This window comes from Leishmania donovani, chromosome 29 (assembly GCF_000227135.1).
Source record: "Leishmania donovani BPK282A1 complete genome, chromosome 29".
Classification (NCBI taxonomy): domain Eukaryota; phylum Euglenozoa; class Kinetoplastea; order Trypanosomatida; family Trypanosomatidae; genus Leishmania; species Leishmania donovani.
The window spans coordinates 739037-754068 of record NC_018256.1 but is presented as its reverse complement, the minus strand read 5'-3'; the positions used below and the strand labels follow the sequence as shown (position 1 = coordinate 754068).

General features: G+C 59.9%; 6 protein-coding genes across 6 annotated transcripts; all 6 read left to right on the top strand.

Annotated features, from left to right (window-relative positions):
- Nucleotides 1-489: 489 nt before the first annotated feature.
- LDBPK_291710 (hypothetical protein, conserved) lies at nt 490-858 on the top strand (the record flags this gene model as incomplete). Its single annotated transcript, XM_003862542.1, has 1 exon — nt 490-858. The coding sequence occupies one exon, from the start codon at nt 490-492 to the stop codon at nt 856-858; it is 369 nt and encodes a 122-aa protein (XP_003862590.1).
- A 619-nt stretch (nt 859-1477) lies between these two features.
- Nucleotides 1478-2680, top strand: LDBPK_291700 (hypothetical protein, conserved; the record flags this gene model as incomplete). The annotated part of the gene is made up of 1 exon (XM_003862541.1): nt 1478-2680. One exon carries the CDS (start codon nt 1478-1480, stop codon nt 2678-2680), a length of 1203 nt encoding a protein of 400 aa, XP_003862589.1.
- Nucleotides 2681-4628: 1948 nt separating this feature from the next.
- LDBPK_291690 (hypothetical protein, conserved) lies at nt 4629-5987 on the top strand (the record flags this gene model as incomplete). Its single annotated transcript, XM_003862540.1, has 1 exon — nt 4629-5987. The coding sequence occupies one exon, from the start codon at nt 4629-4631 to the stop codon at nt 5985-5987; it is 1359 nt and encodes a 452-aa protein (XP_003862588.1).
- An 880-nt stretch (nt 5988-6867) lies between these two features.
- Nucleotides 6868-8073, top strand: LDBPK_291680 (glutamamyl carboxypeptidase, putative; the record flags this gene model as incomplete). The annotated part of the gene is made up of 1 exon (XM_003862539.1): nt 6868-8073. The coding sequence occupies one exon, from the start codon at nt 6868-6870 to the stop codon at nt 8071-8073; it is 1206 nt and encodes a 401-aa protein (XP_003862587.1).
- Nucleotides 8074-10546: 2473 nt separating this feature from the next.
- Nucleotides 10547-12136, top strand: LDBPK_291670 (GTPase activator protein, putative; the record flags this gene model as incomplete). The annotated part of the gene is made up of 1 exon (XM_003862538.1): nt 10547-12136. The coding sequence occupies one exon, from the start codon at nt 10547-10549 to the stop codon at nt 12134-12136; it is 1590 nt and encodes a 529-aa protein (XP_003862586.1).
- A 1105-nt stretch (nt 12137-13241) lies between these two features.
- On the top strand, nt 13242-13502 carry LDBPK_291660 (hypothetical protein, conserved; the record flags this gene model as incomplete). The annotated part of the gene is made up of 1 exon (XM_003862537.1): nt 13242-13502. One exon carries the CDS (start codon nt 13242-13244, stop codon nt 13500-13502), a length of 261 nt encoding a protein of 86 aa, XP_003862585.1.
- Nucleotides 13503-15032: the final 1530 nt, after the last annotated feature.

Sequence of the window (15032 nt, the reverse complement as noted above, 5' to 3'; positions counted from 1 at the left end):
TTTCTCTCGTACATAACCCAGCATGCACACATATCTCTATGCATATGTGTATATATGTATGTGTGTATGTGTGTGTGTACATGTGCATGCGTGCATCTTTCGTTCTACCCCTACTCCTCCTCTGCTCCGCTCTTATTAGCCGTCTGCCTGTGGGGTTTCCCCTTTCAGCGCGGCTGATTCGAAAAGAGGAGAGGGGCTACCTTGTACCACGCATGCTTGTGTATGAGTTCTTGAACGCACCCGCTCGTTCCCCCCTCCCCCGCTCTCTCTCACCACCGCCACACTTCGCCTGCTGCTATCTTGTGAGTAGACCTCGCTGCTCTCACACAATCTCTCCACTGGAGTATCAGGAGTACGCCATCCCATCACCCACCTCACCCTCTGCGTTTCTTGCCTGCTTAAAAAGAAGAGGGCTTCTCAAGCACATCCCTGCTCTATCCTCTGTTTCTCTGAGTGAGCGTGCGTGCGTGTGTGAATGCGTGAGACATCATGCGGGGAACAAACGACACACCGACCGCAAACAGCGGTGGCAAGCTCCAGATTCGCACGGCGCTCTTGGAGTCTGTGCGCCGTTACAATGAAGATTGTTTAAACACATCGACGGCGGCAGCGGCCGAGGAACCTCTCGCGACCCCGACGCAGCGGGGAGATAGGTTTCCTGATGCGTTGCCGCGGATGATTGCCCAGCTCTACCCTAGCCTTACGAACCCCTCCTGGGCAATGGAAGAGTGTGTGCGCCTGTGCCCCGCCGCGGAGGTGTGGTGCGGGACTGCGCTGCCCAAGGACGTGTGGGCACCGCCAGGCACGGCGGAGTGCCCGTTCGGCACGGAGCCTATGGACTTCAACGCACATCGATGAAGGAGCCCACCGTGTTCGTGTTGCTCTCCCCGCTGATGCGCTCCCCATCGCTTTCGTGAGCCGACGCGCATTCGACTGCCAAACCGTCGAGACAATGCGAAGGAAAAAGAGAAAAAAAAAACAGAGATCAGAGCGCACCAAAAGGGAGGGACACACCGCTCACCGCACCAGGGAGCTGCTGGTGAGTAGGTAGGTAGGTAGGAAATGCTGGGCTCCTGCTTTCCTCAATGGCACCGATGTGCCCTCATCAACGTTGCTTGCGCTAGCCTCTTTTTTTTTCCGACAAGCCTACGGCTTTCGTTTGTGTGTGTGTGTGTGTGTGTGTGATGGGGTAAGTAGCGAAAGAGGAGTGCAGCCGGAGACACGCCATGCCCTCTCTCCCGTCCCCCTCCCTATACCTAGCTTCATTGTGTTGCCCTGCCCCCTCCCTCCCCTCTCGCATACCTTCTAAGCCCATGTTTCCTCTCTCTCACACACACACGCACACACTCCTCGCTTCCGCTAACATCACGGGCGATTATCCCCCTTCCCTGCGTAGCGCTACTACCACCCCCACCACCCCAAAAGCGACGACCACTACGACTTGCGCACGCACAAGTATAGAAACTGTCGCATAGATATGAAGTTCACCGTGACTTGCCTCGTCTCCTCCGTCAACTCGTCTCTCCTGGCAGAGAGTGAGGCAGTGACGAAGGAAATCACGGTGGCCAACCCGAGGGCGACTGTGCAGAACCTGCGCGCCACTGTCGCCATCCAGTTTCGGCTCAAGGTTGTGGCCTTTGAGTTTCGCTTCGATCGCCACGAGGGCGCCACCGAGAGCGACTCAGCGGCGCCAAGCTCATCTCCATCTGCGGCCTCCGCGGTGGTGGACTTTGGTGACGAAAAGAAGCTGCTGACGGAGTGCGGGTTGCAGGAAGGCGATCACTTGACGGTGGTGCCGAAGAATTACAGCTCGCTGAGCGCGGCCGGTGCGGCAGCGGTGACCGCGAGTGAGGCCTCGTCATCCGAGGTCCCCGCAACGAAGCGTGTGCGTATCGAGTCGAGGGGCGAGGTGGACGCCCCCGCCGTCATTGCGAGCGAGAATGAGGACGCCGAGGAGGAGGAGAGCGAACTGGACGAGGAGGACGACGCGGATGACTCCGAAGAGGACGGCGACGCCAAGGGGCAGAATGACTTGTTCGCTGCCTTGCGGGAAGTGGTTCCAGATCTGACGGTGCTGCGGCAGGAGTTCCTGGCCAACCCGCAGGCCGTCATGGAGCGGATCGAGCGGAATCACCCCTCCCTGTTCCAGGTGATTGTGCAAAACCAGGAGACCTTTGTCACACTCATGAACAATGAGCAGCTCACCAAAGCCGCGCAGAGCATGTTGCACGGCGGCACCATGGGTGGCGATGAGGACGAGGATGAGGGGGGCTCGCTGGAGTGGTCCACGGGGGAGGAAGATGAGGAGATGGACGAGGAGACGGCGGAGCAGATGAGTGCGCTGTTTCAGAGCTACATCACCTCGGCGGCCCGCAGCGGCGACAGCGGCGATTTTGACGCAGCCGACCTTGCTGAACTGGAGGCGAGCGGGATGCACGTGGAAGAAGTGGGCGACGGCGACGGCAACGCCAGCGGCAGCGCACGCATTGGCAAGGCGAAGCGGCAGTCAGACAAGGAATTCATCCTGTCCCGGGTCCCTTCTGAGGAGGATGAGAAAAAGATCCAGGCTCTGACGGAGTTGGGCTTCACCTACGAACAGTGCAAGGTTGCCTTCTACCTGTGTCACCGCAGCATCGACCGTGCATCAAACATGCTCTTCGAAGCCCCACCAGAGATTTGACAGCAAGGAATTCACGTGCACCAAGGATCGGTGGCCACCCCCTGTGACTTCAGTGTCTCTATCACAGGCTGTCACTCGATCGCGCGCGTGCGTAACACACATACACGACATCACACAGGCACAGGAACGGGCACAGGCACATGCGCAGAGAGCGATGCGCCTTTCCTACCTCACGCTGCATCATCAGTGCATTGACGCTTGGCGAGGCCGAGAGAGCTGGCGGTCAGAAGCGCGTGCTTGAAGAGACGGAATGGCAACGCAGGGGCGTGCTCGAGGCGCGTTGTGGAGAGTGATCCTGTGGTTACTCGTTGTTACACGTGCCTGACTGCCAGCTTGTACTTGCCCCCTATTCCATTTGTGTGATGTCTACTACCGCTGTCTTTTTCCCTCTGTTCTAAGCACCTACCCCCTCCCCTCCCCCCTCCCTCCCTCCCTCGTGCCACTGTACACATCCACGCCATGTCTGCAGCCATCGCTGGCAACGCGTATTGGCGTGTATGTGTTTGCATGTGTGCGTGTGTGTTTCGGTATGGCGCGTATGAAGGGGAGAGCATTGTGGGGGGGGGTGAGTGAGGAAGAACAGGGGGTGGAGGCAGTGGTGCATAATCGCGTGGGCGCTGGCTGCGTACATCTCAGGAAGGAAGAGTACGCGCGCGTGCTTTTCTCTACGCTTAAGCGTGTACGCGTATGCGCGTCTCACTGTCTGTGCTTGATTCTATGCTTCGAAGGGGGGAGAGTTGCGAAGGGTGGTCACGCATCGCTAGGCTCGCCGTTGCTTCCATCACCATCTTCATCTGGCCTCACTCGCGAAACGCTCCTTGCGCTGCAGCAGGGTCACAACTCCGTTACACCGCTGCACGCGGTAGTCTCTTTCTGTCTTCGAGGTGCTGCGAGGAAAAGCGCCATGGCGCGCGCATGTGTGCGCCTTGGTGCTTGGGTTCGAAGGCGAGGGGAAGGTTTGGGGAATGCGCGGCACCCTCCCGCTCCCTCCTCATACCAGATAGTCTCCGCGTCTTTCCTGCGGCCGACGGGCCTCACGTTCCCCTCTCGCCCTTTCCTCATGCTTTCTGTTTCTCTCTACCTTCGTCATCTTTTCTCTCGCGTGTGCCGGCCACGCACATGCCTGCTATGGCCGGGCAGAGCGACACGCCGAATTCTCCTTGTTTCGCATCCGGGCAGGGTGCGTATAGTTTTAAGGGCTGCTACTCGCAGGCTGGTGCGTGTTTCTCTCTCTCTCTCTGACGTTCCGGTGGATGTGTTGCCTCATCTGTGCGAGTGGACGGATCGCCTTGTCCGCCCTCTCTCGTTCTCTCCTCCTCTCTTCCGCGCTGAATTCATCGAGGCACCAAAAGGATACACGCAAACAAGCTCTTTTACAGCGTCAAGGAGGGCAGCAACTTCGTTCCCCATCGCGATCATGGAAATCTCATTCAGCGCTGCGTTCAATACCGCAGAGGCGCACCGAATGGCGGAGGGACGGCGCCGCTTTTACCCCTCTGCCTGCGCACTCAACCCGTCCTGCACCGTCGCTGTCCTATCGACTGTGGCGGGTGCCAGGGCATATAAGCTCATGACGGCGTGCGAGCAGCGCGGGGGGGCAGTGGTGCAGCCGCTGCACCCCCGCCCTCCTTCCACCGCCGCGGTATCTTCTGAACCCACCTCGGACAGTGCTGGCAGTGCCGATGGTACTGCCCCGCCTACCGCGCTCTGGCGCACGCCCGTATACACGGCGACAATGGCTGGCGACAGTGCCCTTGTCGCTGTCGTGTTTCGAGCTCGTCCACCGGTGTTTGTGCCGTCCACGGTAGCCGTGACACGAGTGGACGAGGGGCAGAGTCACGATGCTGAAGCCGCGCCACCGGCGAGCAGCAGTAGCAACAGCGGCTCTGGCGTTGGCGCAGACGCCGCTGCTTCGTCACCTGGTGACGAGGAGCTGCCCGAGTCGCCTATGCCAGCAGAAGACCCAGCCAACGTCTCGGCCCTCGTAGCCGCTGAGGCTGAGTGCCGACGCTATGTATACCTGTTCGACGCTACCAGTGGCACTTGCCTAGCCGCGCTGCACTTCTGCGGGTCACCGGTGCTGGCGCTGAGGGCGAACTCGTCTGTCCTCCTCGTGGCAGCTGTTGACCTCTTTCACCTCGTCGACCTCCGCACTTTGCGGTATATTCGACAGCAGAGCATGTACAAACCTCTGAACCCACGTGGAGTGCTGGACCTCTCGGCGGCGGTGCCGTCGCGGAAGGCGGGCGGTGGCACATCGTACGCCGTCGCCTTCCCTCAATCTGCACGCGGGTACGGTGGTGATGTGACGGTGCTAACGCTACATTGTGTACCGTCTACATCACGCCGACAAGCGCAAACAGGAGACGGTGGCAGACAGGCCTCGGGGGTGTCCGCAGCCGTCGGCCCTGGGCGAACTTCCCTAAGCACCACGGCGGCAGCGGCCAATGCGACGACCAGTGGCGCCTTTGGTGCTGCCACGCCGCCCATGGAGCAGCGCACCATCCCAGCGCATCACCATGCCGTGACACATCTGCGTTTTCGCCCAGATGGTCGACTGCTGGCCACCGCCTCGGAGCTTGGCACAACCGTGAAGCTCTTTGACAGTCTTACTGGTGCGTTGCTGGTAGAGCTACAGCGGGGCCACCGCCCTGCCGCGGTGCTCTCGCTCGCGGTGCAGCAAGACGCGCACCGGATCGCCGCCCTCAGCGCCAATGGAACGCTACACGTCTTCGACTGCGCAGCCATCGTTCAATCCTGGGAGTCGGCGAGGGAGGCAAGGGTTTCGTCATCGCTTCCTGCTCACGGTGCGCGCTCGCCTACGGTGATTGGCGGCGCTGCAGGAGCGAGCAAAGTACGAGCTGAGTGCAAGCACAAGGTGAACTTGATGCCTCACCCAGCTGCGAGCGCCAGTGCTGCCTCGGCGAAATCTACTCCGCGGCGACTGGGTAGCGCCGTGATGGCAGCTGCAGCTGGGTCATCCAGGGCCAACTATTCCAGCTCCTATGCAGAGAGCAGCAGTGCCCCGCCAGGTGCGGGGGCAGCCGCCAACGACGGGTGGCTGCACTGCGAGAGCGGCTTTGCCGCCGACGGAAGAACAGTTTGGGTGGCGCAAGTGCAGTCTACGGAGGTGCAGCTGCAACACGCCGCTTCGACAGCGCCGTCGAAATCTGCGACGCCATCGCCACGGCTCTGCGTGGGAAGTCTCACGTGCTTTCCGTTGCCGTCGCCTAACCGCGGCCGCTCAGGTGGCACCGTTTCGCCTGCCGATAAAGGAGAGGAAGGATGCCACTACGTCGTCGTGTAGCGAGCCCTGCATGCATGCATCAATCATCGCGGCAGCGGTGCCGCGATGCTGGTCTTAACCACTCTGCTTTCTTCCTATGTCCGCGCGCTCCGCCTTGGCTGTTTCGTATGTTTCCTTGCCTTTGTCACGCTCTTGTTTTCTTCGTTTGTTTTGTCCCCATCCTACCCGCCCCCCCCCCTCATGTGCTTGCCCAACTCTACCGCCCTCTCCCCACCCCTCGCACCACACCCCCATTAGCCTTGGCTACTACCACTTTTTGAAGCTTTCGATATGCATCTCGAGTGTCTTGCGGATACCACCGAGCAAGTGGTGCAGCCATGACCCACGTGCACGCCCACGCCACGAGCCACGCGCGCTTGCCTTTTCTGTTGGCTGCGTGCGGTGCTTGGTTTTGTTTGGCCTACCTCACGATGCTGTTGTGGGTCGGTACGGGTAGTGGCACGCCGCCGTGGCGAGATTCGTGGCTGTACTCCTCTCTCTGCGTCTACGCGAGCCATTCAGTGACCCTCTCGTGCTGATCTCCCTCTTCATCGACCATGCATCTCCACACTTGCGGCCTGACACTGGCTTGATGCCCTCCTTTCCACCGTCGCTACGTGTGTATCTCTGTCTCTCTTTCTCTCTCACGTCCTGCCCATGATGGTGCTCCATTCTCCGACTAGCGTTCTCAAACCATGAAAACCACAAAAGAGCAACTACACGTCAAGCAACGCGAACGACATCTCTTCTCTCTGCACTCGGGTTGCAACCGCTAGGATCGCTCTCCAGCACCCGCCTCCGCTCCCTTCATACGTTGTGCACCTCCGTATCGGCCACCTCAGCATCTCACGTCGGTTTCCTGTTCGTTCCCCTTTACCGAAAACACAATTGGTGCCTCACCATGTCCTATCCGGAGACGTTCCGCGAGTGGCTGGCAAAGATCATCAGTTTCGACACGACGAGTCGCAACTCGAACTTGCCGATGGTGGAATACGTGCGCGACTACCTGAGGTCCGTCGGCGTTGCGTCGACGTTCGTATACAACCCGGAGAAGACGCATGCCAACCTGTGGGCGACGCTTCCCGGCGAGAACGGCGCGATGCAGGGCGGCATCGTGCTTTCAGGCCACACGGACGTTGTGCCGGTGGATGGGCAGAAGTGGGACAGCGACCCGTTCACGATGGTGGAGAAGGACGGCAAGCTGTTTGGCCGCGGAGCCTGCGACATGAAGGGCTTCCTGGCCGTTGTGCTGGCGCTGACGCCACAGTTCCTGAGAATGAATCGTGTGAAGCCCGTGCACTACGCCTTCTCATTCGACGAGGAAGTGGGCTGCACCGGCGTGCCGTACTTGATCGAATATCTGAAGGCACATGGGTTCCTGGCGGACGCCTGCCTCATCGGTGAACCGACGGACATGAACGTTTACGTTGGCTCGAAGGGCTTTACTCAGTGGAGCGTATCTGTGCAGGGAAAGGCGATTCACTCGTCGATGGCGCTCATGAACACAAGCTGCAACGCGATCGAGTATGCTGCGCAAATCATCACAAAGGTGCGCGAGATCGCGGTGGACCTGCGCAAGAACGGCCGCCAGGACCCTGAATACGCATGTCCGTTTCCCTGTATCACGACTGGGTTGATCAAGGGCGGCAATGCTGTGAACACGGTCCCTGCGCAGTGCGAATTTGTGGTCACTGCGCGCATTACAGACAACGAGACACCGGACGCCATCGAGCGGCGTGTGCGTTCGTACGTGAACGATCACGTGCTGCCTGCAATGCGTGAGGAGTACCCCGATGCTGAGGTAAAGGTGACGCGTCCCTTGAGCATGCCTGCCTTTAACGGCAAAGAAGCTGCTTCTGTGACGCAGAAAGCCTTGATGCTCCGGAAGGCTACAAGGACGTACAAGACGGGTGGTGGCACGGAGGGCGGCTACTTTGAGGACGTCCTGGGTGTCTCAACGGTGATTGTGGGTCCGGGCCCTCAGGCGATGGCGCATCTGCCGAACGAGTACGTTCTCGTGGACCAGATGGAAAAAAGCACTGAGTTCACGATGGCCCTGGTGCGTCTGTACACGGACCCGAGCTACTGCGGTGCCGGCAACCTGTAAGAGGTAAGTAAGCCACTGAAGTGCAGCGGCTTGCGCTCTCCGTGGTGACTTTATCCGCTCCACGGAAACTTTGGAGGTTGAGCGTCGAATGAGCCTTTCCTACGTCATCCTTCAGTGTCTTGACGGCGGGTGAGGAAAGGGCAACCATCGCGGGGTGGCTGCTTGGGGCGGCCGTGTCTTCTTACGCGTGTGTCGCTGTGCATGTGTGGCAAAGGGCAGATTGAGGTCACTCTCACGGGTGCGTAGGACACCTGCGCTCTTCTGTTGCCTTGGGGCACTGCCACTTCTCCCTACCCCTCCCTCCCCTCGTACTCTTCTTTCGCTTGCTTTTCGGAATTCACTAAGAGGAAGTGCCGTGTGCCATCCTGCGTGTGTTGTCGTTCATCTTTTCATCACTGTCTTGTGCCTAGCCTACTCCACTCTTGTGTGCGTGTGCGTGTGCGTGCGCGTGTGTGTACGGCCCTCTTTGCCGCATCGCCTTCGCGGCATCGCGGGCACGTTTTGTTTTTTCGCGGAGGCGACAGGTAACGTCGATGCGGCTTCACGCTTCCTGATGCCTTGCTGGGGTGGTGCTCTGCTGCCTCTAGGCGATACGTAATGCGCACAGATACACCTCCTGTTGTAGTTTGTAATTTTGTCTGATGCGCACGGCATATTGTGCGTCTCTCCTCTCTCTCCCCGCTGTCTGTGTGTTTCACTTCCTTTCATGGATTTTGTAGCCACCTGTTTCCACACAGCCTTCCTGCTTTGTGTATATTTTCGCTTCAGCTCTGTTTTAGGGGCACAATGGTGCCTGTATGTGTGTCGATGAAGGCTAAGGAAGGAGACACAGGGCAGAGGGTGCGCGGTGATGGCCAGGCTGGTAGTCCGCTTTCGCCCTCTCCCCCGCTGCACCCGAGATCTCTTCGCCCTCTCTCCCTACTTTCACCCTAATCGTTATTAGCAGTATCGTCCTTTTTTTTCCTTTGCCCCCCCCCCTCCTTTTTCTTTCTCCTCCTCGCTTGCTGTCCTTCACTCTCTACTGCCTACTGGATCGAAGAAGACGGGGGTTGCCTTAGTGGAAACCTCAGGAGCAACATGAACCAAACCGACGAAGACACCGCCCATGACTGACTCAAGAAAAGGGGCGCACAGAGGGCGGAAACTGTGCTGACTCTCAAGCACACACACACACACACACACGTGCACTTTCAAAGGCTTACCCGCCACAGTTTCCGACGCCGTTTTGCTCTACGCTCATCCTTCCCACCCCTCCCCCTGTCTCCTCTCCCTATATCTACCGGGGTCTGCGCCCGCCTCTTCACTGTAGAACTTCAACAACACAGCCATAGACTCTTCACACATTTGCATCTACAGCGTTGCCATAAACGGGCTCGCGCATGTGTTTTCGTTGCCGCCCACTTTTTTTCTTGCCGTTTCTTATGTTCAGCCACGCTCTCGCTCCATTTCTCATTGCCACCCCCTCCCCTCCCACCCCACCTCACTTCACAATTCGCTCTGTCATTACACTCTTCTCCAGTTTTCTTTCCCCCCTTCTCGTCTAGACCATCCATATAGGCCCACACACCCCCACAGGCCTGCCCACTGGGGCGTAGACATCGCGCGTCAGCACGCACGCACGCACATGCATGTAGCGGGGATACGCGCGTGCTGACGTCAGCCACACGAGTCTGAAAACATCTGCATCAACGCGGGTCGAAACGCGCCGCTCATGTCTGCTCGGCACTCACCCATCCGCGCACTTGTTACTCTCGGCGACGAGACTCTTGCCGACCGCTCTTGCGCATCGCATTCTTCAGGACTGCATCGCGACCCTTCTCGCCCCCATGGCACACCGGTTCTTCTGAGATCGCCCAGGGCATCGGCTCTGTCGTCAGCAGCGGAGTCAACAGACGTCGAGCTCAGCACCATGCCACGAGCACCGCCTCCCACGGAAAGCGCAGCTTCTCTTTGCCACCATCGTGACCAGCACCTTCATGATCGCAGCGGCAATTGGGGCAACTTCATTACCCCAGCTGCGGAGGGCAGCACCGGAGTCGGTCGCCTCAGTGGTACCGCGATGCCCTCAAGCGGCTCATCGTCCTCCTCGGCTGCTTGGCAGAGCTCGTGTTGCCAAACGGAGGCGGTTGCGGCTGACATCATCGGTTCATGCGTGCTACAGACTCCCTCTGCGTCGCCCGCATTCCGTACGGCATCCGCGGCACCTTCCCCTTCTCCGCCTTCTCCTCCTTCCTCGAGTTCGATGGCGAACTCATCTCTAAGGGCGGCGTTGCCTGCCGCGCTGCCGGGCCACCTCTCGTCTTCACCCAACCCAGTGCCAGTCTTAAGCGGGGTGGGCGCGAGGTCGTCGTCGTCTTGTACCAGCTCACCGAACTCAGTAGAGCGACGCAGCGTGACCGTCGCGCTGGATGAGCACCCGCTGGCGAGTGCGCCAGCGGCGCTCGCGATGGAGTCAACATGGACTGAAAACCACATGCTGCCTTTGTGCGTCACGACGAAGGATGGAACGGATGGCAGTTTAGATAAAAGCGCTGCAGCGCCGTTCCCCATGTTTGTGCACAACTCTGAGTTCATACGCCGCGTAGCCGACGAGGAAATGAAGATGCTTGATGACTTTAGCAGCGGTGGCGGCATGGCACGCACCTCCGTTGCAGCTGCAGCATCCGCGGTAGGCGCTGCATGGCATAAACCTTCCACGCCAGTGACGGAGATGCCGTCGATGAGTTCGCAGCAGCCAGTGAGTGCTCGACGCGGCAGTGGCGCCGCCATCGTCTCCGTTCGACAGGTGAGCTCTGCTGCCGGCAACGGTGCTTGCGGGCCGTGCACAAGCGACAGCGGCGCGGCACTGGCCACGGCGTCGACGCTGTTCTCCCCGCCGAAAGGTGAGAAGGCAGTGCAGCCAACACCGTACCCGGTCACTTCAGTATGCAGTGTGCAGGACTGGTCCTCGGTGCCGCGGCTTGGGTTCCCGACCCCGAGTGAGCCGGCTGTGGCGCACGCCGAAGTTGCTTCGCAGCCCACCCGAGACGAGGAGGAGCGCAAACGAGAGGATAAGTGGTACCGTCTCTGCCGCGGTGTCTCGCTGCTGGCGAGCGCTTCGCCTGAAGTCATTGTGAAGCTGCGCGCCGTAGCGCGGGTGCGCGGAATTCCGCACCACCTGCGCGGCGTCATGTGGCTCACCTTGACCGGCACGGCGCTGAAAGTGGACGAGAACGAGTACTTCTGCGCCAAGCTACTACGGTGCAACGGGTATGTGACGGGGCCGAATGCGGGCGCCATCGCTGCTGATGTACAGCGAACCTTCCCCGGTCACCCTTATTTCTCCGACAAGGATGTAGGAGCGTACAAACTGACCAACGTCCTGCACGCGTTGTGCTGGCGCAACCCGCTGCTAAGCTACTGCCAGTCCTTCAACTTCCTAGCCGCTTTCCTGCTTCTCGTGCTGGACGACGAGGAGCGCACGTTTTGGTTGCTCGTGCATATATTTGAGGAGCTCCTGCCCAACGACTTTTATGGAGAAACGCTGCTGGGAGCCAATGTTGAGCAGGCTGTGCTGGAGCATCTTGTGGAGAAGAAGCTACCTCGCGTAGCCGCAAAGTTCCGCGAGGCGGGTCTGCAAGTGAAGACGCTCGTTGCGAACTGGATCATGTCCTTGTTTGTGAACGTGTTCCCGATCGCGACGGCGCTGCACGTGTGGGACTATCTCTTCTGCCGCACGCCAAACCCCGGCGAGCGCACCCCCGCCCACCTCGAAATCACACTTGCCACTTTGAAGTATCTCGACGACGCTGGCCTCCTCATCAGCGACGATGCCGGCGAACTTCTTATCACCCTGCGCCGGCAAACGGCTTGTCTCTACGACGCGGCCGCGCTGGTTCGCCTGGCCCAGTCGATGGCTATCACACCGAAGCAGTTGCACCAGCTGCGTCGGCAATGCAAGCCAGTAGTTGTGGAGCAGATGAAAGCACGAGAGCAAGCTCGTGCGGCGCAGCTGGAGCGCCGCGTCGCGCAGGAACCGCGCTGTGCACGCGAGAACGCGCTGTCCTCTGCCAATGCTTCGTGATTCATTTCCTTTCTCTCTCTCGTTGCGCTTGCGATATTCTCTTTTTTTGTTGTTGCTGCTGCTGCGTCTTGTGTCTGCCCTGAAGCAGCACAAACGACTGCGGTGGTGTCGCGCCTGCATGCGTGTGTGGGGTGCAAGTGCGGATGCAAGGCGTGTGCAGGGGCGTGCCTACAGGGTTTGCTTTTCTTTGTTTCGCCCTTGCCATCGCTGTAGCTGGAACTCCCCACCACCACCACCACCACCTCGCAACGCCTTCCACACCCCGCCTGCACGACGACCTCCCTCCTTTCACCCGCCACCACCTTCTGTTCTCTCTCTGCCTCTTCCTCCGCTTTGTGCTTCAACCGCCTTTCCCTGGCTTTCGCTCTCTCTCTCTTGCTAATGAGAACGCCGCTCGCAGTGTGCTCATGTTTGAGTGGAGTGGTCCCCGTCACCTCTGTGGGACTTTTTTTGGAGCATCAACGTCATCCCTGACTGCCCTTGCCTCCTCCCCTCCCCTCCTCTCCCCCCACCATCTCTCATCTCACTCGTTTATGTGTCGCCGAGAATGACGCCGGGAGAGGGAAAGGAGGGGTGGTGGTGGTGGTGTCGTGGAGCTACAAAAAAAAACGATAGTTTTGCATCCTTTGATCGATGCGCTGTGGACGCAAAACATACTCATGGTGGGGCACCACAGCCCCTCTGCTCTCTTCCTCCTTTCTACATGCTGCGCACGTGACAAGATTGTGCTGCCGGCACATGGTAAACCCTTTTTCAAAAGGAGAGAAAGTGGCACACAGAGAGAGAGATGCCCACATGAAAAACAGGAGATGCTGGCGGATGCGCGTGGTGGCCGGTGCGAAGTAGCCGAGAACACCCCGTGTGGCCCATCATCGCCCCCTTTTCCACCCCTCTCCTCTCTCCTCCCTCCTCCCCCATCCTCGCTGCGGCAGTTTACCAGTGAGGGGGGGGAGGGAGGTCTGTGGAAGCGCGACGCAGCCATGGCGGCAACGTCAGCGCGGGGCGGCGGCGGGTGGTATTCAAGCATTGCCCCAATGCTTTGTTATTGCTGCCTCTCTTCATAGTGACATGCGTCTAAGCGGTTGGCCTTTAGTGTCACCTGACAATGCTGCGCATGATGCCCGTCTTCTCTGGTGCGTCGTGTGTGCATTTGTGGGGTATACCGCCGCGTCCCCTCTCTCTCTCTGACCGCCCTCTCCCCCTCTCTTTCGCCTCGAGCTTTTTTTTTCTGATCTGGTGCCCTCTTTCTTGCCCAGGATACGTTACGCGGCGCTGCCATAAACCCGGTAGCAGGGGGGGGGAACATAAACATGGTTGGTCGGCGCGCCGGTGCCGGCGGGCGTGGTGCTGCTGCCTCGGTCGCTAAACGCCCTGCTGCCCGCTGCGGCAAAGTCAGTGGACGGCCCACCTCCGCTGCAACCGGCGCCCCCAGCGAGTCGCTCTCAGCGCTTGTACAAGGCGAACGCAGCCATCGCCGCGACGCCGCCTCTCCGGGAGGAAGTGCCGATGAGGAGGTGACGCTTGTTTACCGTAAGCCACGCACACGGCACACAAAGCAGTCGACCAGCGCCGATGAGCCCGCGCAAGCGACTGTCCCAGACAGCTGTGCTGAAGCAGCATTAGACACGTCCGCGGCTGCCTCTGCTGCCGCTGTTTGTACGCCAGAGATGGAGGTGCTTGCGTTCTGGCAGCGTGCGTGCGACGATGTCAACCGCACCCGCGCGCTTTCCAACTGCGGCGTGGCGGACGTGTCGCTGCACTGTGTAGACAGCACCGGGGCCTATTCGCTGTCCCAGGAGCAGCTCTTCTGCTGCAGTGGGGACCGTATGGAAACGGCCAGGCGTGCTCTGCACAGCTTGAACGATCTCCTCTACACCCCTGTCGACACAAGTGCGGCGGCCGGCGCGCCCTGCGCCGGCTACCCTTGTTGGGTGCGACCGGAGCAGTACGCAACGGTGGTGGCACTTGCACGTGTTTGCGAAGCCGCCGTGCCGGTGCACCTTCCGCCGATGCTGCGCCTGTCTAGCTGCTCAGCCACCGTGTGCCAGCAGAGTTGTATGAACTTGAACGGAAAAGAGACCACCCCTATTCGCAGATCGCCTCTATTATGGACCCTCCCTATCGCCGTTGCCGGTGCCTTGGCCAGACATGGTTCGGCCGCCCTGTCAGGTGCTACCGCCTGCGCGCCCGGGACCACCCGGGCCCAAGGAGCCGCAGTGGCAGCACAGGGCATTGGTGCGCCCACGATTGACCTGGTTCCCTCGCCAGTGTTACTCGCCGATGTGCACAAGCGTCTGGGGTATCTTCGTCGATTCCATCAACTGCAAGTTGCGTATGGCGAGCTTATCCCAGCGTTCCGCGCGGCGTCGACTTTTACAGAGCTGCGACAAGTCTTCTTCACGCACGACGCGGCAGCGTGCCAGGTGCTAGGTCGCATGTACCAAGCTTGGAAGGACGGGCCCTACCACGAAGCGCTCGCGGCGGATCACTCAGGATACGAGCACCGTCCACCCCAGAACAACGCCGAGGTGAAGGAAGTGCTGTCTTGCTTCCTCGGCAACCCGCTCGTCTTGGACACGCTGCTCCCGTTTGTCGGGATCACGGCCCGCTACCCGCAGGAGGAGGCGCTCTTGCAAAACTTTGTCGCGGCCCTGAAGGACATGACAGCTGTGGAGACGGCATCATGGGGCCCTGTCGCGGCTATGGCGTCGTGGCGGTGCACCGACGGCCTTTACGTGGTACACCACGCCTCGCGCGTGCACGTATTGCGGAGGCTTCTGAATGAGGCGCAGCTTTACGGACTGCCTCTCTTTTTGCGGTCTATTCGTGCGATGGCGGGTAGCCACGCCAGCAGCGGTTTCGCGTCGACGGCGAGGGGGGGAGGGTGGCATCGCGC